Genomic DNA, 24,511 nt, shown 5'->3' with positions numbered 1-24,511 from the left:
GTTTGTCTTTCCTGGCAGAAATTGTGCTTGTAATTGAACCTGGTAAGACAGTGCAGTGTTCCACAAGGTTATTGCTTGCCTGCACAGAGGGTAGGAATGTGTGCCCCCTTGCTTGTTTATGTACCACATAACTGTGGCGTTCTGTCCTTATTAGCAGTTGTCCTGGGTGTAGAAGGTCCTTGAAAGCTGTGTTAGGGCATTCTGCACTGCTAGCATTTCTTTTTGATTGATATGCAGGTCTCTCTGATCTGCAGTCCATTTGCCCTGAATGCACTGTCCTGCCATGTGTGCTCCCCAGGCATAGTCCGATGCATCTGTTGTCACAGTTTGCCTGGCTGTGGGCAAGGTGAAAGGCTGACCCTTGTTGAGGTGACATGCCTGTGCCCACCATAGAAACTCCTGCTGAAGGCAGGGAATGAGTGGAATTATCGTTTCCAAGCTGTGGCTGTGCCGAGTCCATACACTTTTCAGGTACCATTGTAATTTCCTCGTATGCAGTTTCGCAAATGGTATTAGTAGTATGCAAGATGCCATGAATTCCAAGGCCTGCAGAATTTTTCTTGCAGGGAGTTGGGTCTTTGTTGCTATTATTTTGAAATATTGAAACAGCTGTCGTTGTTTGTCTGGCGTGAGATAAGCCATCTGGGCCGCTGTATTCAAGCTGGCACCCAGGAATATTATGTTTTGGGAGGGCACTAATTTTGATTTCTTTTCGTTTACTGTGTACCCTAGGCAACTTACAAGGTGCTTGACAAATGCCAGATGCTGTAAAAGAATGTCCTTGCTTTCTACTTGAATAAGACAGTCATCCAGGTATGGGTATATTTGAATTCCTCTTTGTCTGCAGTATGCAATTACTGGTGCCAGGCATTTTGCGAAGACCCTGGGCGCAGTAGTTAAGCCAAAGGGCAGTGCAGAGAATTGATAACGCGTTGAACCTGCAATGAAGCGGAGGTATCTTCTGCAATTTTGTCTGAAAGGGACGTGCAGGTATGCCTCCTTGAGGTCCAAAGTGACTAGCCAAGCATTCTTGCCCAACATGGGAAGAAGTTGCTGTAGTGTTAGCATCTTGAATTTTGGTACTTGCAGATAGGTGTTCAGAAGTGAAAGATCCAGAATGGGTCTCCATGCTTTGTCCTTTCTTGGAACTAGGAAGAGTCGAGTAAAATCCTTGTCCTTGCTCCTGTGTAGGTACCTGTTGAATGGCTCTCATGTTCATGAGAGCTGTAATTTGTTTTTGTGCCTCTGCCCATTGATTTGGTTGCAGGTTTGGCATTCCTTTGATCCTTGCTAAGGTATGAAAGTGGAATCTATATCCTTGAGAGACAATGTTTAGAACCCATTTGTCTTTTGTGATGATGTGCCAGTTGTCTGCAAAAAATGCTAGTTTTCCTCCCAAGGGTGTTGCCAGGAGAGATTTGCTTGGTAGTTTGAGGATAGAGTCACTGTGTCTGCCTTCTGCTAGCTTGGTGTCTTTTCCTCCTTTCTGGGTAGCAGAACCCCATTGGCGAGGTTTTTAAGGGCCCTGTGACTGACCTCTGCCCCTTGGGAGTCTGTATTTGCCCCTCTGTGATCTGTCTGAAGCTGGAAAGGACCAATTTTTTGTTGGCCAATTTCTGCTGAAGCGAGGGGGTTGTACCTGCAAGAAATCCTTAACCGTTTCCATAGATTTAGCCTTATCTTCCATTTTCTTTAAAACCTCTTCTGCTTTGACACCAAATAATACATCCTGTTGTAAAGGTACATCTAATAATTTTGCTTTAACGTGGTCAGGGAGGGTTTTTGTTCTTTTAACCAAGCATGTCTACGAATGACAGAGCCAGTAACAGCTGCTCTACAGGAAGCTTCCAAAGAATCAAATCCGCATTGTAAAGTATGCTTGCCCACCTGTTCAGCTGCATGCAACAGATCCTGCATTTCCTTGAATTCAGGATGTTCTGAATGTGTGCTCATTTTTTGTTTTAACTGAGACATCAGAAATTGTTGATATTTTGACATGTGAAACTGGCAATTTAATGCTCTCATAGCCAGAGTTGCAGAGGTGTATATTTTCTTTCCCCATCTATCTAGGGCTCTGGAATCTCTTTCAGAGGGCACAGGATTTTTAGCCATAGAAGCTTTTGCTCCCTTAGGACCCTGGGATATGGTTTCTGGGTCAGCCACAGGGCTTTTATAAAGGAATTTGTGAGAGTCAGGTACTCTGTAGTATCTGTCTGGTTTGGCTGGAGCAGGAGGAAGAGAGTCCGGATTTAAACTAGACTCAAAGTAGACATCATCCACAATATCTAAACAGGAAGGATAGCCAGAGGTCTCTGCTGGGGTAATAAAAGGAACTCTCGGAGCCTTTTCTTAGAATCCGAGTAATCCTGGCCTTCCCAGTGGAAATGTTCCCTCATGGTATGTAATGTTTTTCCCCAAAGGAGTAGTCTTCAGGGAGATGCTGAAGGAATAGAGTCTACAGCATCAGAAACCTCATAAGGTGGAAAAGTGTAATCCTGTTCCTCAGAAGAATCTGAGGAGAGAGAAACCTGGTCAGAGGATGCATAATCCTCTTGTCTTGGTCTTTCATCAGGAGGGGGATGGGAACCCCTGATAAGGGTAAATAAATCTTCAGCCATCTTAAGCATCTGTTTCTTAGGCATGGGGCCTTGACCTGTAGACTGATGAACAGTTTTCTTAGGTTTTGAAGGAGTTTTAAGCTTAGCATAACATTTAATAGTGAGTGTAGTCGATCTGAAGACATCTTCTGCAACCGAAGGTGTTTGCTCTGCACCGGTGTCTAATTCTGCTCCAGTGTCGGTAGATGGCTGCGTCGGCCTAGTGGACTCCGTTTGGGAGTCGGCAGCTGTCTGGGGTTCCAGCTCCGCGGTAGTCAGGGGCTGCGTAGGCACCTCACTGAAAACTGGAGAACCGGCGACAGGCCCAGCTGAAGGCCTCGGGGTCTGGCTTAGTCCTAGGCTGCCTGTCCTTATCCTTGCGTTTTTTATGAATTGCGGTCGTCGGCTGCTCCGATGGCATGATATAATTAAATTTCCTACCAAATGCCGTGCAAAATCAAAACAGCGTTTGATAGTGCGTTTATTAAACCTAGCGCAAAACAGACAACCTGTGACGTTGTGGTCTGGGACTAGGCAAGGAATACAATAGGAATAGAAGTCCTTATGAGGTATTTGCTTCCCACAAGAAATACAATTGTTAACTTTTTCTGACATCGGACTGAGGCAAGAAAATGTTCCCCAATGGGGTACTTAGCTTTACTGAAGACTTCGGCCTGAAATTCAAATCGAATATCTCAGGTGTCGGCCAACCAGCACTTGCGAACTGCTTCTGCTTCGGGCACCGCACGGCAAGAAAGACTGAAGAAAATGGTGCCGGATGCCTCTTATATACCCCTGCCTGGCGCACTGATGCCAGGGAAGAAGTGACAGCAACCGACGCCGTACCAAGACTTTGGAATTCGGGCCGACTGCGGGATCGCCTGACGGCAGGATAACCCAAGTGTAATGACTGCAGCAGGGTAACGCGATGAACATCTGATATCTTCTGTGACAGACTCCAGCAGTGAGTCTAAATGCCTCCTTTTACAAAAGTGCTTCCTGTGTTCTTCCACAGTGGAGGCTTCCTGGGAAAAATCAGAAGCTGAAGGGAAACTCTTCTCACGACCTTTCTCAAGACCCATTGAAGCTGGCTGCCATGAATGAACAGGATGACGTGGAAGAGGTACCACAGATGTCCGAGGGGATCAGGATGGAGCAGAGTGAAGGCGGAATACCTCTTCCCTAGATAGGACTACCCTCTCAAATGCCATTGCTGACGTCGGTCCCAAAGATGTTCCATTGGAATCAGAGAATCCAGAGAGACTCTCTTGAAACATGGTCCCGCTTGGCTCCGAAGCAGACACTGCAGATAAGCTATCTAGTGCAGACAGTCCAAAAGGAAGGCACAGATCAATCCCACATGCGGACTTCTTAGCTCTGAAAGGATACCCCCCCCCCCCCAAAGACAGATGTTGTCAGAGAGAGTGAGGGACACTATGGGAGTCTAAGATGTCCAGTCTACTGGCTCCAACAAAGCATTCCCTTGGGAAATGCTTGGGTCGAAGACCACCATATCTGAAGGCTGGATCGGGAAAGAAGCAACCAAGTGAGGCATGGAAGGGTCTGATCCCACTACCCAGAGTGTGGAAGGATTGGGATAGGCCCCCCCCATCTCTATATGAGGCCTTTGGAACTTCCACATCATCCTGTCCACATTTGCTTCTGATAACCTCCTTGATGACCTAATCAACCTCAAGGAAAAGGCCATCAAGGGTGGCCTGCAGGACCAATGAATGGACATCTCTGACTGAAAGATCTGATATCACAGCTAAAGAGATGGATGGCTCCAGCAAAAATCTTACTTCCACAAGCAAGCAGGAGGGGTGAATTGATCCATATAGGCTCAAATCCTAATGAATATGTTGGATCAAATACCTTAAGTAACTTAAAAACTGAACCCACAGCCCTTGTGGGATCCAGAAAACTTTCTGAATTCTCTTTTATGACTTCTCCCTATCCTTATCTTTCTCCTTTGTACTCTTCCCCCCAATCTCTTCCATGTGGCCTTTTCTGTGGTTATCTTAGATGAAGAACCCAACAGGGAAGAAGCCGAGTATCCTGTGGAGGCAGAGTGAAGGCGTTTCTGTACTAAGTTTGAGTATAGGTTCCAAAGGGCCGGAGGCCCAAAAAAGCACTAACGTCACAGTCTTCTTGAAGATGGGCTGCCCTCTAGATGGTAAAACTCATTGTGTGCAGATGCTAAAGGAGATTTTGTGCTTGCAGGCAAGACACAAACTCCAGAAGTCTTGTCCACCATGCTGTACAAACAGAAGTAAACAGGCACAATAATATGCAAGAAGTAAAAATAAAACCAGCCCTCCAGTTCAACTAGCAAAATAAAGTATACATCTTTTTTAAAGCTAGAATGGTACAGGGACGAAAGTCAGGAATACTTATAACTAACTATTCAAAACTACAGCTAAAGCCCTCACAGTAGAAAACAAATCCACACTCAAAAACAAATACCCACTAGTAAGACTTCTTGAAGACAAAGTACGACTACCACTTTGAGCTACTAAAGTACCAAAAGAGATTCGAGGAACTGTGACGAAAGACAGAATTATGGGTAAAGCAGAAACTTGAGCCTTCGATCAAAGTCTGAAAACTACTGGCATCTGATCCTGTCAGATTAGAGATATACCCAAAAACAGCTGAAACGGAAAGGAAAGACCATATTGGAACTTTTACTATACAGACCTAAAAAAACACCCACTAAGCAGTGTAACAATTCTTCGTTTGACAAAAATAGTAATTACTTTAATATAATACACTGTCCATGACTTAAAAGTACTATCTTGCCCTTAAAGCCAAACCCCAGCATGGCAATTATACACTCAAATACACTACCTGTACTACTCTGGTCTGCTTCCTCATTGGCCATGTGCATTAATGCATCCAACACAAGAGCATTGTCCAACCACGTGTACCAATCCTCCAGTTCCTGTAGGAAAATTGAAGTGCCTGTCGTCTCCGACACTTTTCTTGTGGCAAGCTTGCATAATCGTTCGATAAACCCAGGAATATTCAAAAGGGTAGCTGAAGAGAGAAAAAAATACATAACCCAAGTTTCCAGTTAACTTTTACAATTAGACCTGCAAGTAAATATTTTGCCATAAACTCAAAAAACATGGAAATGTTACACTATTAATCATTACTTCATTGATTATAAACTATAAAAAAGAAGCTATGTACTCACCATAACATTCCACCTGTGTTGTCCATTTTCTTTCTTCCTCGACATGTGGGTTCAGATCGGATCCGACTTGGCCACTTTTTACAGCTCATGGCCTACTACAAACTCTCAAGCTCTTCCCCTACCCAAAATGCTACAGTCCCCTTCCATACCTCAGATCTAGTTTGCTGCTCTATTTCTAAACAACCCTATACAAAAGAGAAACCACTACCTGGAGGCTCAAAAAAGAGGAATACTGGGTTTCTCCAGTTTCCTCTCATTCTCCCAGAAGACAAAAACCAGGACAAGTATGGGGATGGAGGGAGAGGAGTTGAAGAATGAAAATGGACAACACAGAATCAATGTTATGGTGAGGACACAACTTCTTTATCTGATGTTGTCAATTTTCATTCATTCCTCAACATGTGGGACAGAGTCCCCAGCTACCTGAAACCCTAGGTGGACTGTTAGAAAGGATATTTCAAAGTACTGTTGAGCTGAAGGGTTGTCATCCCCTAGAGACCAGATCAACTTTGTAATGAGTAATAAAAGTACGAGGATTAGCCAAAGTGGCACAAACATCATACATGGAAACTGTGGACAGAAACATTGAAGAGGTTGCCTGGACCTGGTTGTATGAGACCTCAAAGGTTTTGGTAAGGACAAACCCAACTTATTACAGACAAAAGAAATGCAACCAGTTAACCACTTGGCTGAAGTTATTTTGTTAACAGGTTTACCCAATCTTGAATCTGAAAAGGAGATAACTGATCTGATTTTCTTCTGAATTTGTCAGTTCTATGAGGGAAACATACTCACAAGTGAAGAAAGTGTTGAGTAGATGGAAAGAGTATTTTGAAGGGCTGATGAATGAAGAGAATGAGAGAGAGAGAAGGTTGGATGATGTGGGGATAGTGAATCAGGAAGTGAAACAGATTAGCAAGGAGGAAGTAAAGACAGCTATGAAGAGGATGAAGAATGGAAAGGATGCTGGCCCAGATGACATACCAGTGGAAGCATGGAGGTGCTTAGGTGAAATGGCAGCGGAACATTTAACCAGATTGTTTAATAAAATTTTGGAAAGTCAGAGGATGCCTGAGGAGTGGAGAAAAAGTGTTTTGGTACCTATCTTTAAGAATAAGGGTGATGTACAGAGCTGCAGTAACTACAGAGGGATAAAAATGATCAACACAGCTTGAAGTTATGGGAAAGAGTAGTGGAAGCTAGGTTAAGAAGGGAGGTGATGATTAGTGATCAGCAGTATGGTTTCATGCCAGGAAAGAGCACTACAGATGCAATATTTGCTCTGAGAGTGTTGTTGGAGAAATACAGAAAAGGTCAGAAGGAGCTGCATTGCGTCTTTGTGGACTTCGAGAAAACATATGACAGGGTGCCTAGAGAGGAGTTGTGGTACTGTATTAGGAAGTCAGGAGTGTCAGAGAAGTACGTAAGAGTGGTACAGGATATGTATGAGGGTAGTGTGACATTGGTGAGGACTGCCGTGGGAGTGACAGATACGTTTAAGGTGGAGGTGGGACTACATCAAGGATCAGCTCTGAGCCCTTTCTCATTTGCAGTGGTGATGGACAGGTTGACAGATGAGATCAGACAGGAGGCCCCGTGGACTATGATGTTTGCAGATGACATTATATGTAGTGAGAGTAGGGACCAGGTTGAGGAGACCCTGGAGAGGTAGAGATATTCTTTAGAGAGGAGAGGAACGAAGGTAAGCAGGGCTAAAACAGAATATGTGTGTGTAAATGTGAGGGAGGGTACAGGAATGGTGAGGATGCAGGGAGGAGAGTTGGTAAAGGTGGATGAGTTTAAGTACTTGGGATCAACAGTTCACAGTAATGGTGAGTGCGGAAGAGAGGTGAAGAAGAGAGTACAGGCAGGGTGGAATGGGTGGAGAAGAGTGTCAGGAGTGATTTGTGACAGACTGGTACCAGTAAGAGTGAAAGGGAAGGTCTACAAGAGGGTAGTGAGACCAAATAGGTTATATGGGTTGGAGACGGTGGCATTGACGAAAAGGCAGGAGTCAGAGCTGGATGTGGCAGAGTTAAAGATGTTAAGATTTGCAATGGGTGTGACTAGGACAGACAGGATTAGGAGTCAGTATATAGAGGGTCAGCTCAGGTTGGACAGTTTGGTGACAAAGCAAGAGGGGTAAGATTGCGTTGGTTTGGACATGTGCTGAGGAGGGATGCTGCGTATATTGGGAAAAGGATGCTAAGGATGGAGCTGCCAGGTAAGAGGAAAAGAGGAAGGCCTAAGATAAGGTTTATGGATGTGGTGAGGGAGGACATGCAGGTGGTTGATGTGAAAGAGCATGATGCAGAGGACAGGAAGAAATGGAAACAGATGATCTGCTGTGGCGACCCCCAATGGGAACAGCCGAAAGAAGATGATGATGATGATACAGATAGAAATGTAACTGTACGAATGTCCAATAAATGCAAAATGTATTTACCTTAGTTGGAGACATGGGGAAGAAAACTGAGCGGTTGATGGATTAATTCATGATGGATCCCGACACTACCCTTAGGGAGAAAGGATGGGTTGGTTCATAGACATACTCTATCTTTATGGAAAACCAATTAAGAATGTTTAGAAGATAAGGCTTCTGAAAACTCTTCTAACTGATATAATAGGTACCAAAAATATGGTTTATCAAGGTTAAAAACTTTAGGTCACATTTAGCAGCTAGTTCAAATGGTGATTGAGTTCAGGTTTGTAACACTGGGTTCAAACCCTACAGTGGGGAGGATCTTTAAAGGGGGGTTTCAGTAAAAAAACTTCCTTTAATAAAAGCCTTACATAGTCATGATAAAGCCAACGAAAAACTGTCAACTCCAGCATGAAAATTTGAAACAGCAGACAACTGCACTTGAAGAACTAACCCCTTCATTAAAAATAGTAGCTAAAAATTCAAGAAAGTACAGTTTTGTACCTACCATAAATGTAGATGTTACAGTGTACACCCTGCTGCAGTCATCACACTTGGGTTATCCTGTCGTCAGGCGGTCCCGCAGTTGGCCAGAATTCCAAAGTCTTGGTCCGGCATCAGTTGTCGCTTCTTCCCTGACGTCAGTGCGCCAGGGGTATATATATTGCAACAGATGCCATTTTCTTCAGTTTTTCTTGCCCCAGATGTCAGGTGCCCCCAAAAAGGTGGTCAGTAATTAGTACCAAATTGAGTAAATTTTGCAAAAACAAAATCCCTCCAGCTATAAGTAAATACATCAGGAAGGTTTGTAGAGATTTTAGCCAGTTAGTTCAGAGGGGATGGAGGGAGGGTAACCTGGACTGCAGCAGGGTGTACACTCTAACATCTACATTTATGGTAGGTACAAAACTGTACTATGTTCATCGTGTTACCCTGCTGCAGTCATCACACTTGGGTTGAATACCAAAGCTAAGGATGGGTGGAGGAATCAGAGGGTTACTGGAGGCTAGAAGGCCCTGCAGAACTGCAGTGGCAAGGCCTGCTCTAGTCTTAGAGTAAAGTGGTAAGTGGTAGTGTTTGGTAAAGGTGTGTACTGAACTCCAAGTTGCAGCTTCCAAAATCTCCTTGGTTGGAACCCCCCTGAGGAAGGCTGTAGATGTAGCTGTTGCCCTGGTAGAGTGGGGCCTAATGGTAGCAGGAACTGGTTTTCCATGATGGGTATAGCAAAAACGAATGCAATGTCCTATCCATTTGGAAATGGTTTGTTTTGATATAGCCTTCCCTTGTGAAGCTGTAGCATAGGATATAAAGGGCTGATCAGATTTTCTGAAAAACCTTAGTTTTATCCAAGTAGTAACGAAGTTGCCTGTGAATGTCCAAGGAATGCAGGAGTCTTTCTCCTTTGTTCTGTGGATTTGGGAAGAAGGTGGGTAAGTGGATGGTTTGATTTAAAGCCACACTGGAAACCACCTTAGGCATGAAGGAAGGATTAGTTCGTAGAGAAACTCTGTCTTGATGGAAAATGAGGAAAGGTTCCACTGCCATTAGTGCCTGCAGCTCTGAGACTCTTCTAGCTGAAGTTACTGCTAGCAGCAGGGCAGTCTTCCATGATAGAAACTGTAGATCTGCAGAGAAAGCTGGTTCAAAGGGAGGTAGCGTAAGTTTTTCCAGAACAAAATTGAGGTCCCATGTTGGTGTAGGTGCTCTCCTGGGGGGCCTAAAGTTTTTTGCCCCTCTGAGGAACTGTCTTATAAGTGGATGCGAAAATAATTGGTGGATCCGTGTTGCAGTGGGCTGAAATAGCTGATGCATGGATTTTAATGGAAGAAAAAGAAAGTCCTTTGTGCAACATCTCAGTTAAGTACTGTAGAATCTGAGGCATGTGAGGTTGAAGTGTGTCTTGGTCGTTAGCTTGGTTCCAGGCACAAAACCTTTTCCATTTGTCCGAATAGGCCTTCCTGGTGCTGGGCCTCCTAGCTTCCAGAATAACATCCATAACTGCTTGGGAAAGAGGAATTGGCAGGATGCTTAGGTGATTTGTCATGCAGCCAGATTTAAGGTTTTGAGCTGGCTGTGAAGAATCTGATTGTCTTGTTGTGTGAGCAAATGGGCAATTTGTGGTAAACTCCAAGGTGGGCCCTGGGCCATATTCCTCAAAAGTGGGTACCAGTGCTGGCGTGGCCAGTCTGGGGCTATGAGTATCAGTCATGGTCTCTCCTTTCTGACTTTCAAAAGCACCTTTGTGAGAAGAGGCAATGGAGGGAAGGCATATACTGTCAGGTTTTTCCAACTGAATGAGAGTACGTCCACTTTCCAAGCTTGGTGGTGCAGTGTCCTTGTACAAAATTTTGTTAGTTAATAGTTTTGAGGACTGGCAAAAGTACAGTTTTGTACCTACCATAAATGTAGATGTCCGATAGGTATGCATCTGCAGTCCTAACATATGGGTTGTCCTGCCTCAGGCAGCCCTTCGGTCAGCCGGATTCCAAAGTCTGGGTCTGGACTCGGCTTATGCCGCACTTCACCCGATGTCATAGCTGCTGGGGTATAAAGGCATCAGCCGACGCCATTTTCCTCAGTGTTTCTTGCCCCAGATGCCAGGTGCCCTCTAGGAAGGCTAAAATTGGATAAATGCAAATAATTCCAAACAGTAGAGAGCAAAAAATATATATATACATATATACAAACAAATACACCATAATAGATTCCCCCAGCTAGCTAAAGAGGGGTAAGTACCCTAGGAATACCAGAGGGGAAGGAGGGTGGGTAATCCTGACTGCAGATGTATACCTATCGGACATTTACATTTATGGTAGGTACAAAACTGTACTATGTCCTTCAAGGATGCATCTGCAGTCCTAACATATGGGTAGAATACCATAGCCAAACTGGGGGAGGAGGCACTAAGATAAAGATGGTGTAGTTAAGATCCCTTGCAAAACAGCAGTTGCAAAACTTGCTCGGGATCTGGAGTATAAAGGCAAATTACAATGCTTCGCAAATGTATGCACGGAGCTCCAAGTAGCAGCTTCTAAAATGTCTTTGGTAGCCACTCCTCGTAGGAAAGCTGTAGTGGTGGCTGTAGCTCTTGTGGAGTGAGGCCTGATATTTTCAGGAGTTGTCTTTCCATGAAAAGAGTAGCAAAATCTAATGCAATTTCCTATCCATTTTGAGATTGTCTGTTTTGAAATTGCTTTTCCTTGCACTCCTGTTGCATATGCTACCAGAAGCTGGTCAGTTTTTCAGTTGGTCTTAGTTCTGTCCAGATAGTAGCGTAATTGTCTGTGCACATCCAAGGTATGTAGTAGTCTTTCCCCCCTGTTCTGTGGGTTGGGGAAGAATGTAGGTAAATGAATCGCTTGGTTCAATGATACTCTGGAGACCACTTTTGGCATAAAAGTAGGATTAGTTCTCAGAGACACTCTATCCTGATGGAAGATAAGGAAGGGCTGTACTGCCATTAATGCCTGTAACTCAGATACCCTTCTTGCTGAAGTGATTGCTAGCAGGAAAGCAGTTTTCCAAGATAAGAACTGTAAGTCTGCTGTTGCTGCTGGTTCAAAAGGGAAGTGTTAACTTTTCCAGCACAAAGTTGAGATCCCATGTAGGTAAAGGTGGTTTCCTTGGAGGCTTTACATTTTTGATTCCTCTCAAGAACTGCCTGAGTAGAGGATGAAAGAAGACAGGAGGATCCATGTTGTATTCTGCTGAAATTGCTGATGCATGAATCTTAATGGAGGAGTAGGACAGGCCATTGTGGAACAGTTCTGCTAAGTATTCCAGGATGTGTGCTATGTTTGCCAATGAGACATTTTCTCCCTTTGCTGCACTCCAAATGAGGTATCTTTTCCATTTGGCTGAATAAGTTTTCCTTGTGGAGGGTCTGCGGGCCTCCAGGATAATGTCTTTAACCCTCTGAGATAAATCTGGTTTATTTTGTTTTATGCAATATTCCAAGCAGCTAGCTGCAGTGTTTTCAAGTTTGGATGCAGGGTCTTGTAGTTGTTCTGTGTTAGAAGTAAGGGACATAGAGGTAGAGGCCATGAGTGCATCCGAGACATGCTTCTCAGTAGCGGGTACCAATGTTGCCTTGGCCAGTCTGGAGCTATCAGGATTACCCTTGGCTGTTCCTCTCTGATCTTCAGTAGGACTTTATACATCAAAGGAAGAGGTGGGAATGCATATGCTGTCAGGTTTTTCCAGCTGAAGGGAGTCCACCCTCCAGGCAAGTGGGTGGTATGCTCTTGTGCAGAATTTCTTCAATTGGTGGTTGTGTGGGGAGGCGAACAGGTCTATCTCTGTCATTCCCCATTTCTTTGTTATGGTTTTGAAGATATCTGGATGCAGCATCCATTCGTGAGCATCCGTGGTAGTTCTGCTTAAGGTGTCTGCTAGTGAATTTTCTTTTCCTGGTACAAATCTGGCTTGTAGTTGAATGTTGAGATTCACGGCCAAATTCCACAGGTCCATTGCCATCCGGCATAGCGGATATGAGTGTGTACCTCCCTGTTTTTTGATGTACCACATGACTGTGGTATTGTCCGTCCTTATCAGCAGGCGACCTTGTTGAAGGAATGGTCTGAATGCCTGGATTGCATGTTTCACTGCCAGCATCTCCTTTAGATTTATGTGCAGATTCAGCTGGTCTTGGGTCCATAGGCCATGTATACACTTGCCCTCCATGTGCACCCCCCAGCCTAGGTCTGAGGCGTCTGTGGTGATGGTCTGGCTTGGATGTGGTTTGTGGAAAGGCAATCCTCTGTTCATCTGACAGGCCTGAGCCCACCACAGGAATTCTTGTTTCAGGCATGGAATTATTGGAATCTGGGCTTCTAGACTGTGCTTGTGTTGAGACCATACATTCCTTAGGTACCATTGTAACTTTCTCATATGCAGCCTGGCATGCGGAATCAATATTATGCAGGATGCCATGTAACCCAGGGCTTGCAGGACTTTCCTTGCAGTAAGCTGAGTTTGTGTTGTTAATGTCATGAAATAGACTGGTAGTTGCTTTTGTTTTTCTTCTGTGAGAAAAGCCATCTGAGTTGATGTATCCAGTTCTGCACCCAAAAATGTTATCCTTTGGGATGGTACTAGTCTTGACTTTTGAATGTTGACTGTGTATCCCAAGGCTTGCAGCAGTTGTATGACATTTTCCAAATCTTTTGTTAATTTTGTCTTGTTGTCCGCTTGTATTAGGCAGTCGTCCAGGTATGGGTAAATTTGAATTCCCTGAAGCCTGCAATGAGCAATTACTGATGCCAGGCATTTCGTGAATACTCTGGGCGCAGTAGATAAGCCAAAGGGCAATGCTGAGAATTGATAATGCTCTGATCCTGCAAGAAATCTGAGGTGTCTTCTGCAATCTGGTCGTATAGGGACGTGCAGGTATGCCTCCTTGAGATCTAGAGTCACCAGCCAAGAGTCCTTGCCCAGCATGGGAAGAAGTTGCTGGAGGGTCAGCATTTTGAATTTTGGAACAGTAAGGTATGTGTTCAGTGCGGACAAGTCGAGAATAGGTCTCCATTGATTTTCTTTTCTTGGTACAAGGAAAAGCCTGGAGTAAAATCCTTGGCCTTGTTCCATAGGTGGTACTTTTTCTATAGCTCTCATCCTTAGTAAGTTGTTGATTTGTCTTTGAGCCTCTGTTTTTTGGCTTGGTGGTAGGTTTGGCATTCCTCTCTTTTTTGGTAGAGTGTGGAAGTGAAACCTGCAGCCCTTGTCTATTGTTTGTAAAGTCCATTTGTCTCCTGTAATGCAATGCCAGTTGTCGGAAAATAAAGCTAGCTTTCCGCCCAAGGGTGCTTCCAGTTGTTCCCTGGTAGGCGGAACCAGAGCCAAGTCATTGTGTCTGTCCTGTGGAAGTGGTTGTAGTTGCACCTGTGGCAGCACTTCTCTGGTTGGCAGGTTGCCACTGACGTCCCCTGTAGGCGCCCCTAGATTGACCTCTGCCTCTTGGGCGTCTACTTCTGCCTCTCTGTGTTCTGGAGGTGTCTGGAAAGGACCAATTCTTCGAAGGCCAATTTCTGCTAAACTTCGGAGGTTGGACCTGTAAGAAATCCTTGACTGTTTGGACAGATTTTGCTTTTTCTTCCACTTTCTTTAGAACCTCCTGTGCAGGGGAGCCAAACAAACTGTTTCTCCATAGGAGCATCTAGGAGTTTTGACTTAACACGGTCTGGTAAGGATTGTTCTTTTAACCAGGCATGCCTTCGAATCACTGCTCCAGTCATAGCTGATCTAAAGGAAGCCTCCAGTGCATCATAGCCACATTTTAAGAAATGATTACTGACCTGCTGAGAGTTATGTACCAAATCCTGAAGGGACTTGCGGTCTATAGGTTCAGAAGAGGACAGTTTTTTATTTAGTTGGTCTAACAAAAATTCCTGGTACTGAATCATGTGAAATTGACAGTTTAAGGCCCTGGCCGAAAGAGTAGCAGAAGTATAAACCTTTTTACCCCATCTCTCTAATGCTCTAGATTCCCTTTCAGAGGGAAGAGGGTTTTTGGCAGAGGCAGCTGCCACACCTTTAGGGCCCTGTGAAATGGTTTCTGGGTCTGCAACATGAGCCTTATACAAGTGGTAGTGTGTGTCCGGGACCCTGTAATATCGGTCAGGCTTGGCAGGGGCCGGAGGAAGAGAATCAGGGGCAGTACTGGCATCATTATATGCATCATCAACAACAGATAGTACTGGAGGAATGGCCAAAGGCCTATGCTGTGGTAAGTGTAAAAAAGTCCTTAGCCTTTTCCTTGAATCTGAAAAATCCTGGCCCTGCCATTGGAAGTGTTCCCTCGTAGAATGTAGGGTTTCCCCAAAAGAAAATTCTTCAGGAGGAGAAGCAGAAGGAATGGAATCTTCTGCATCAGAATCCTCATAAGGAGAATATGGGCCATCCTGATGGTCTGGAATATTTGAGTCATCCGAGGAATAGTCTGTAGAGACAGGTTCCGGGGGTTCAGTCCTAGGCCTCTTATGTGGAGGAGGTTGAGAGGCCCTGTCTGGGTGAGGTTGGCATCCCCTGATCAAAGAAATAAGATCCTCAGCTAGGCTGAGTACCTGGGAACTAGAGGTAGGCCTGTGTGAGGGAGCTTGAGCAGGTAAGGCCTTAGAAGATTTAGCTGCTTTAGCCCTGGAAAAGGCCTTGATAGACATAGAAGCAGGGGGTCTAGCAGCCCCACGTGCAGGAGTAGAAATGTCTAAAGGAATAGTGTCTGACAAATCCTGGGTGCCTGCTTCTGTAGCAGTAAATTCAGTAGCAGATTCAGCCATGCTCTGTGAGGCCTCGGTTATCGGAGGCATGCTTTCGGCCGAAGGAAGAACAGAGGACTCTTTCAGCCGAAACCGAAACACTCGCGGTTGGCCTAACCGTGGTTTCAGCCGAAACCGCGGACCGCGGGTGTCGGTCCTTTTCCTTGCGCTTTTTAGCTAATTGTGTAGTCGGAGTCTCAGACGGCATTTTATATGCAAAAGCGGGACCAAAAAACTCCTCTGCAAACTCCGACCGACGTCTAAGCGTCCGTCGGTTGAAGGAAGCACAGGCAAGACAAGCTGATACGTCATAGTCTGGGCCTAAGCAAGGAAGGCAGTAAGAGTGGAAATCCTTATGAAGTATTTGTTTCCCACAAGTTAAACTTTTAGTTATGTACTCACCATAACTTCAGATGTTTGGGATCCATCTCGCCTACATTCTGAATGATGGGTTCGGAGCCGATCCTCGGCTCCGACTCGCCGCTTTATGCCAAAGAGCGAAGTCTCTTATTGGCTGAGCTTACTATATCCCAGGATGCACCACTGCCAGTCCCCCAGATCTAGTTTGTCCGCATACATGCACACATGCATACCCTGCTTATATAACATCGTCAGATGAAACAAGATAAAAACAGTGGAGCTCAAAACCGTTGCATCTCTTCTGATCTGCAAGGCAGGGGAAGGCGGGTGGTATATCAGGAATGTCTAGATGGATCCCAAACATCTGAAGTTATGGTGAGTACATAACTAAAAGATGTTATGTGATCTATCTCGCCTACATTCTGAAATGGACAGCGTCCCCTAGCACCTGAATCCTGGGTGGCTCACTGGAAAACACTCCTGAGTACGTGAAACCAAATGGTTCTCGTCATTTAGATGCCACATCCAATTTGTAGTGGGAAATGAAAGTGTCTTGGGTTGGACCAAGTAGCCGCAGCACAAATTTCCGATATAGCGAGCTTGGAATGAAAGGCTATAGAAGTAGCCATAGCTCTGGTAGAATGAGCTTTGATAGATGATGTAAGATGTTTATTCAAGAAGAATAGGCCTGAGTTATGCAATCTCTGATCCATTTTGAGATTGTAGCTTTGTGATGGTTTGGCCCAATTTATTATCTGAGAAGGACACAAACAACTGGTCTGACTTACGAAGTTGCTGAGTCCTGTCTAAATAAAAGTAATTGCCTGTGAACATCCAATTTATGGAGAGTGTATTCTGCTTCATTAGAGAATTTCGGAAGAAAACTGGTAGTTCTAGAGATTATCAAGACAGAAACTAGAGCAGACCTTTGGAACAAAGGATGGATTAGGCCTGAGTGATACTCTATCTTTGTGGAAAATCAAATACGGTGGTATAATAGACAGGGCTTGAAGCTCTGAGACTCTTCTTGCCCGAGTAATAGCCACTAAGAATGCCGTTTTCCAAGACAGATATTTTAATTTGCATGTAGCAGCGGTTCAAAGGGGGATGTCAAATCAAGATCCCACGGAGGTGCAGGATGAAAACTGGTGGTCTTAACAGACTCGCACCTTTAATGAATGTTTTGCATAGTCTGCTGCTCATCAAAGGAGGATCCGTGGATTCATAGAACTTAGAGATAGCAGCTAGTTGAACTTTAATAGTTGAGACAGAAGATCCCTGATTAAACAGGGATGTTAAGAATTTCAAAACCTCTGGGACAGGAGCAGTGATAGGGTCTAAGCCCTTGAGTTGAGCCCAGATAGCAAACCTCTTCCACTTACTGAGGTACAATTTGTTAGTGGTGGGTTTGTGGGCAATATAAAATGTGAACAACTTCGGTCTAGTGTGTGACTTCTAACTAAGGTTGGAAGTGGAGGAGCCAAGCTGTCAATTTCAGAGATTGAAGGGACTGATGCCAATGTCCCGACTGATGGATTAGCAATCCGGGATCAGGTCTAAGGTCCACGGATCGTCCACTGCATGCTTTTTAGGTAAGGAAACCATATCTGACGAGGCCAGTATGGGGCAATCAGAATCATTGAAGACCCTAGTTGAGAAGCTTTTGGATAACTTTGGGAAGGAGTGGTATTGGAGGAAAGGCATAAAGTAGCCCTGTTGGCCAAGGTTGTGCTAGAGCATCCATGGCTGGTACTTCCTGATGTGGAATCAAGGAGAAGAACCTTTGGCACTTGGTGTTTTGTGGAGTTGCAAATAGGTCGCAGCATGGCGTCCCATCTCTTGAAAACCTGGGCTGCTACTGTGCGGTTTAGAGACCATTCGTGAGGAGAGAGAATTGTCCTGCTTAATTTGTCCGCCAATATATTTGACTTTCCGGGATGTGGGTCGCTACCAAGAAGCGGTTGGTAGCTACAGCCCATTCCCACACTCTCATGGCCTCTCTGCAAAGGGGATACGATCTGGTCCCTCCTTGTTTGTTCAGATACCAAACCACCGACATGTTGTCTGTGTGGATGGCGATGATGCCCTGAGGAAGAAACTTGTGTAAGGCCTGTAGGGATAGAAGTACAGCCCTCATTTACAACACGTTGATGTGGAGAAGAGCTTTCCGAAGCCAGGAGCCCTGAACTAGCCTGCCCAGACAATGCCCCCCACCCTATCTGGGAGGCATCTGTCGTCAGGGTAACCACTGGAGGAGAACAAAGGGTTTTCCCTGATCCAAGTTGGATGTTTGAAGCCACCAGCGAAGGTCCCTTTGCATATTTCCGTAATCATGATGTGGTGATTGAGGGAAGATCCTGAAAGGACCATTGAGTTGACAAGAGCCACTGAAGAATCCTCATGTGTAACCTTGCTAGAGGAACTAAAAGTACCGTGGCAGACATTGAGCCTAGAACCTGTAGGACCATCCTGGCTGGGGCTTTGGATCTCGAGATCAGAGCTTGAACTTGGCCCTGTAAAGTTCGGATCCTTTCGGCAGGAAGAAAGACGGCGCATCAATCTTGAGTCTATCTCTGCTCCTATAAACTTTATGCTGAGAGGGCAGCAAGACAGACTTTGACCAATTGAATGTAATCCCTAGAAACACCCAGAGAGATGGTGGCTTTGAGGTTGTCCATTAGTAGATGCCTGGTGGTGGCAGTCAGGAGCCAGTCGTCGAGATAGGGAAACACTTGGAATCCAAGACTCCTCAGGTGAGCTGTCACTACTGCCAAACACTTGGTGAACACCCTGGGGGCTGTGGTGAGACCAAAGGGCAGCGCACAAAATTGGTAATGACTGACTCCCAGGCTGAGCGCAGATACCTTCTGGACGCCTGATGTATCGGTATGTGATAATAGGCGCCTTGAGGTCTATGGAGCACATCCAAACATCCTTCTCCAACAACGGGAGAATGGATTGCAACGTGACCATTGAATTTGGATTTTTGGTTCAGTCTGCTGAGATCCAATATTGGTCTCAGGTCCCCTGTCTTTTTTGGCACTAAAAAGAACCTGGAGTAATTTCCTGATCCGATCTGGTCTGTGGGGACCGGTTGGATGACTCCTTTTTCTAGCAGCTTTAAAGCTTCTGCGGCTGCTATTTCCCTTTGACTGGGTGGTGGGTCCGGGATTCTCTTGGACGGAGGGTGAGTATTTGAATGGGATGGTGTAACCTCCGGCAATTATCGAAGCACCCATCTGTCCTGAGTGATGGACTCCCAGGCTTTTAGGTGCTTGGCAAGCGACACCCGACTGGCTCCGGAGCAGCACAGCCGGGCAATCCCTCATGTCGTGTGGGAGGCTGAAGAGCCACGAAAGGACTCGCGGTCTCCCCTCTGAAAATTTCCCGCCCTCTGCCTCTGGACGGGAATCTTCCTGCTGTTGGGAGAAAAACTTGCAGATTTTGAACCACATTTTCCCTCCTTTGGCCTTATAACGTTTTCCCTCTTGCTCACAGCGGGTAAGGGTGTCTTTCACCTTGGGTCCAAACAATGAGGACCCATCAAAGGAGCGGGCGAAGGAAGACTTGAAGGCCTCCAAACTGACACAAGCGGAGCCAGGCTTGTCTGAGCCACGCCTGTGCCTGCCGCTCTACCGCCCCTGCCGCCGCAGGAAATGAGCCTCATGGACGAGTTAGCAATTGGCGTAAGGATAGCCAACTGAGAGCTAACGGACTGGGCTAGCTGCTCAGGTAGGTTACCGAGGGAATCTGACAACTCCTTGACCAGATCCCTCTGAAGCCTGGTAAAATGTGCCAAATAATTCAGAGACCTTAAGGTAAAGGCCGCTGAAGTCAGGGTGCGCTTCCCGTACCTATCCATACTCCTAGACTCCTTATTAGGAGGATGGATGGAGGTTGAAGCCTCTGCCACGTCCTGTTGTGTAGCAGATGCCACCACCATGGCATCTACAGAACTCCTTCTCGGGGAGCAGATAAAAATTTGTTTGGACGAAGGGACTGGTTCCACGGTATCCGGATGTTCCCACGCCCTTGACAAACTAAATCCAGAAGCTCGCTGAGCCCCAAAGGCCTTGAGGAGCACTGATTCGTCCCGCAGAGGGGGTTTGGATATCCAGCCGCCTCGTTGTTTGAGGATCTCTAAGATGTCTGCAAAGAGACATCATCCGAGGACCCCTCCGCATCATCCATATCAGTGTGAGTCCACGTGCTTCCTCTTGCACGATCTCTTCCTTGGGGTTCCTCTGAAGACAACTCCGAAGAACCCTCAGGAGGAGGAACCCCCACTGGGGTAACCTCAGGCCTCGGGCTCCGCTGGCTACGGACAGGGAACTGCCAAAGACCCAGTCTCCACGCCCAGGAAGGTGCTGGTAAAACGAAACCGAGATGGCGAAGAGGATTTGGCCAAGGCACTCCTCATGGCGGACCCCAGAATCCTGGGAGTGTCCGGTCTCGAGCCATGATGGTGAGCGGAGTCCCTGAGTCCCGCCAGCAGAGCACCGAGGGAGGCTGCATAGGTCCCAAACATCACCCGGGTCCAGCCGAAGAAGTCAAACTCGGACCCGAGGCCGGGTTGGGAGCCGACCCTGAGATCTCCACCGCTCCAGAGCACCTGCTAAGCAGTCGGAGGAGGAATGGCAATGGGGTGGGTCATGGTCGCCAACTGGGTCGGAACCAAACAAATTTTGGAAGACTGGGGACTGGAACAGTCTTTGGAGCACCCTGTCTATATCAGAATCCGACATTCAAGACCGAGAGGAAACAGAGCGGGTTGAAGACCTCTCCTCGGCCCCAAGGGACTGCAGTGGAGCCGGCGAAGGTGACCCGCCTCGATGCCCAGCCATCGGCTCCGAAGCCAGTCGTGCTGATGCTGGGCAGGGAGGCGGAACCGTTACCTCGGCTCCGAGTCTTTGGAGCCGAGGCCTGCCTAGGTCTCTTGGCAGTCGGATCCGACTGGTTTCTTTGGCAGGAGGAGAGGAAGACAAGGCTTCTTCAAAAGAGGGTTTAATTAACCCCTTGAGAATCAATTTATTTTTCCTCTCCTGGAGGACCCTTGAGGAAAAAGCGTGACATACGCTGCATGACTCCTGCAAGTGCTTTGCCCTAAACAATATACACAAAGTAGATGGTCATCAGTAACAGACATCTTAAAAGCACATTTAGAACATTTTTTAAAGCCCGAAGGCCTAGGGGTTTGAGACATGATGTTAAACAATTTCTGACAGGAAATTTAACAACTATAGATTAAACATGACAAAAACCCAAGGCTTACAGTAATAGTGTAAAACACAACCTTAGCTGTAATGACCGGGAACTTTAAACCACTAAAAGCTTCAGTTACAAGGTTGACCGAAAAGGCCCTGGATTGTAGGGGCGAAACAAACTCAACCCAATCACACACAACAAATTTCACAACTCAAACGCACAAAGGCAGCGATAGCCGTTAAAACGGCTTTTGTGATATAAAAGAGCAAAAAACTGACAGAAAAAGTAGTTAATAAAAGCTACTCAGCCCAGCCAGCTCGAGACCACGTCTTTGCAGGGAAGCGGCAAACGAGATCTGGGGGACTGGCAGTGGTGCATCCTGGGATATAGTAAGCTCAGCCAATAAGAGACTTCGCTCTTTGGCATGGCGTGCGGATCGGCTCCGAACCCATCATTCAGAATGTAGGCGAGATAGGATCACATAACATCAATTATTTACTTTGTCTGACATCGGCTGAGGCAAGAAAGAGTCCCCAACGGGGTACTTAGCTTTTTTAGAAGTCTTCGGTAGTAGAAATCTCTGGATCTGACCGACCGGCACTTGTGAACAGCTTCTGCTTCGGGCACTGCACGGCAAGAAAGACTGAGGAAAATGGCGTCGGCTGATGCCTTTATACCCCAGCAGCTATGACTTCGGGTGAAGTCCGACATCAGCCGAGGCCAGACCCAGACTTTGGAATCCGGCCGACCGAAGGGCTGCCTGAGGCAGGACAACCCATATGTTAGGACTGCAGATGCATCCTTGAAGGACATCGGGTCTAGGCCTGGAAGGCCCCATTTTTGAGTTATCATTGCAAATACTTGTGGATCCAGTTTCCACTCGTGGGGATCCATGATGTTTCTGCTGAGGTCGTCTGCCAATGTGTTCTTTTTTCCTGGCAGGAATTGAGCTTGTAACTGAACTTGGTAAGCCAGAGCTGTGTTCCACAAGGTCATTGCTTGCCTGCATAGAGGTAGGTGTGTACCCCTTGTTTGTTTATGTAGCACATTACTATGGTGTTGTCCGTCCTTATTGTAAGTTGTCCTGGATGTAATATATTCCTGAAGGCTGTCAGAGCAGTCTGTACAGCTAGCACCTCTTTTTGATTGATGTGCAGATTCCTTTGATCTGCAGTCCATACGCCTTGAACGCACTGTCCTGCCATGTGTGCCCCCCCCCCCAGGCGTAGTCCGATGCATCTGTTGTCATAGTTTGCCTGGCTGGGAGCAAGGTGAAAGGCTGACCCTTGTTGAGGTGACATGCCTGTGACCACCATAGAAACTCCTGTTGTAGGCAGGGAATGAGAGATATCATTGTGTCCAAGCTGTGGCTGTGTGGAGACCATACGCTTTTTAGGTACCACTGTAATTTCCTCATATGCAGCTTTGCAAATGGTATTGGTAGTATGCAAGATGCCATGAAGCCCAAGGCCTGCAGAATTTTTCTTGCAGGTAGTTGGGTCTTTGTTGCCATTGTTTTGAAATATTGAGTCAGTTGTAGTTTGTCTGGCGTCAGATAAGCCTTCTGGGCCATTGTATTCAAGCTGGCACCCAGGAATGTCATATTTTGTGAGGGTACTAGTTTTGATTTCTTTTTGTTTACTGTGTACTCCAGGCAACTTAGAAGATGTTTTACAAAAGCCAGATGTTGTAAGAGGATGTCCTTGCTTTCTGCTTGGATGAGGCAGTCATCCAGGTATGGGTATATTTGAATTCCTCTTTGTCTGCAGTATGCAATTACTGGTGCCAGGCATTTTGTGAAGACCCTGGGCGCAGTAGATAAGCCAAAGGGCAGTGCAGAGAATTGGTAATGGGTTGAACCTTCAATGAAACGGAGGTATCTTCTGCAACTTTGTCTGATAGGGACATGCAGGTATGCCTTCTTGAGGTCCAACATTACTAGCCATGCTTTCTTGCCCAACATGGGAAGAAGCTGCTGTAGTGTTAGCATCTTGAATTTGGGTACTTGTAAGAAGGTGTTTATAATAGAAAGGTCCAGAATTGGTCTCCAGGCATTGTCCTTTCTGGGAACTTGAAAGAGTCTTGAGTAAAATCCTTGGCCTTGCTCTCGAGTAGGTACCAGTTGAATGGCTCTCATGACCATGAGAGCTGTAATTTGTTTTTGTGCCTCTGCCCTTTGATTTTGTGGCAGGTTTGGCATTCCTCTTTTCATTGGCAAGGTGTGAGGGGGAGTGTCCATATTCATCAAGGACACCCACACCTCCAGGTTAGTAGCAACACATGAAGCATCGGAGACCATACAAGGTGCAACTAACCATAGACAAAACTGCTATACAACTGGTAGCATGTTACAGACCACCCTCCCAATCTCAGGAACCCCACTCAGCCTTCCTGAAGACATTCGGAGGATATGAATGTATCACAAAATACCATCATACTGGGAGACTTCAACTACCCTAACATAGATTGGGTACATTACTCTAGCCCTAACACCCTAGCCCAAAGGTTCCTGGAATTCATAAATTCAAATGCACTGGAACAACTAGTCACCTCTCCCACTAGGGGAGATAATATACTAGACCTGATCATCACAAACATGGGGACAAAATGCTCCACACCGGAGGTATACCCCTCACTAGTGAGATCTGACCACAAACTAATTCACCCTGGATATACATATCCCACCCTCCACCCCCAGCACAAAAGACCACAGTGAAAAACTTCTCAAAAGCAGACACAATACCCCACTCAGGCATCATAGATAAGCTCAACAGCTTAAATGTAAACCCTTATGTCACTAGATGGGTTGCAAACTGGCTAAAGGACAGAACCCATAAAGTTAAAATCGCTGGAGCAATGTCAGACTCAAAGCCAGTCACAAGTGGTGTCCCACAGGGATCTGTCCTGGGACCCCTCTTGTTCGGCATTTATTTCTCAGATGTTAAAGCAAGTATGGGAGGGTTGTGCCTGACAAAGTTCGCAGATGACTGAAAACTAGGCGCCACAGTCGATACACCAGCGGACACATACATCCTACAAAAAGGCCTCTCAGAAATGGACAACTGGTGCCGGAGTCATGGCCTTAAACTAAATGCCAAAAAATGTATAGTCATCCCCTTTCGGAAAAACAAAGTACCCACAAATTATCACAGACAGCAACCCACTGAGTACGGAAAAATTAATCAGAGACCTAGGGACCCAAGTCGACAGCGACCTCTCATTTGACACCCACGTTGCCAAAGTGGTTAGAAAGACATTCTACCTTGCACACCTTATCATGAAGGGATTCACATCCAGATCCAAGGATGTCATTGTACCCCTATACTCCTCCCTCATCAGACCCATGATTGAGTACAATGCCCCATTTGGTATGTACCTCACCCGGCATTTGCAACAGCTGGAGAGACCACAAAAGTACCTCACCAAGAGGATCAAGGGTCTCCAACATACGTCTTATTCTGCCAGACTAAAGAAACTC

The 24,511-nt window shown here is 46.0% G+C and overlaps 1 protein-coding gene across 1 annotated transcript in view; it reads right to left on the bottom strand.

The window, feature by feature from the left end:
• LOC122817037 (transient receptor potential cation channel subfamily C member 4 associated protein) overlaps positions 1–24,511 on the bottom strand; it is a gene marked incomplete in the record, with an annotated part of 2,826,501 nt that overhangs the window by 1,181,654 nt on the left and 1,620,336 nt on the right. The window contains 1 exon segment of the mRNA XM_044090168.1: positions 5,445–5,633. Within this exon segment, the coding sequence (XP_043946103.1) occupies positions 5,445–5,633 (189 nt within the window).

This window comes from Protopterus annectens, chromosome 12.part0 (genome assembly GCF_019279795.1).
Source record: "Protopterus annectens isolate FY-2018-M chromosome 12.part0, PAN1.0, whole genome shotgun sequence".
Classification (NCBI taxonomy): Eukaryota; Metazoa; Chordata; order Ceratodontiformes; family Protopteridae; genus Protopterus; species Protopterus annectens.
Note: the sequence above shows the minus strand (reverse complement) of the source record. Positions and strands in the feature narration are given on the sequence as shown.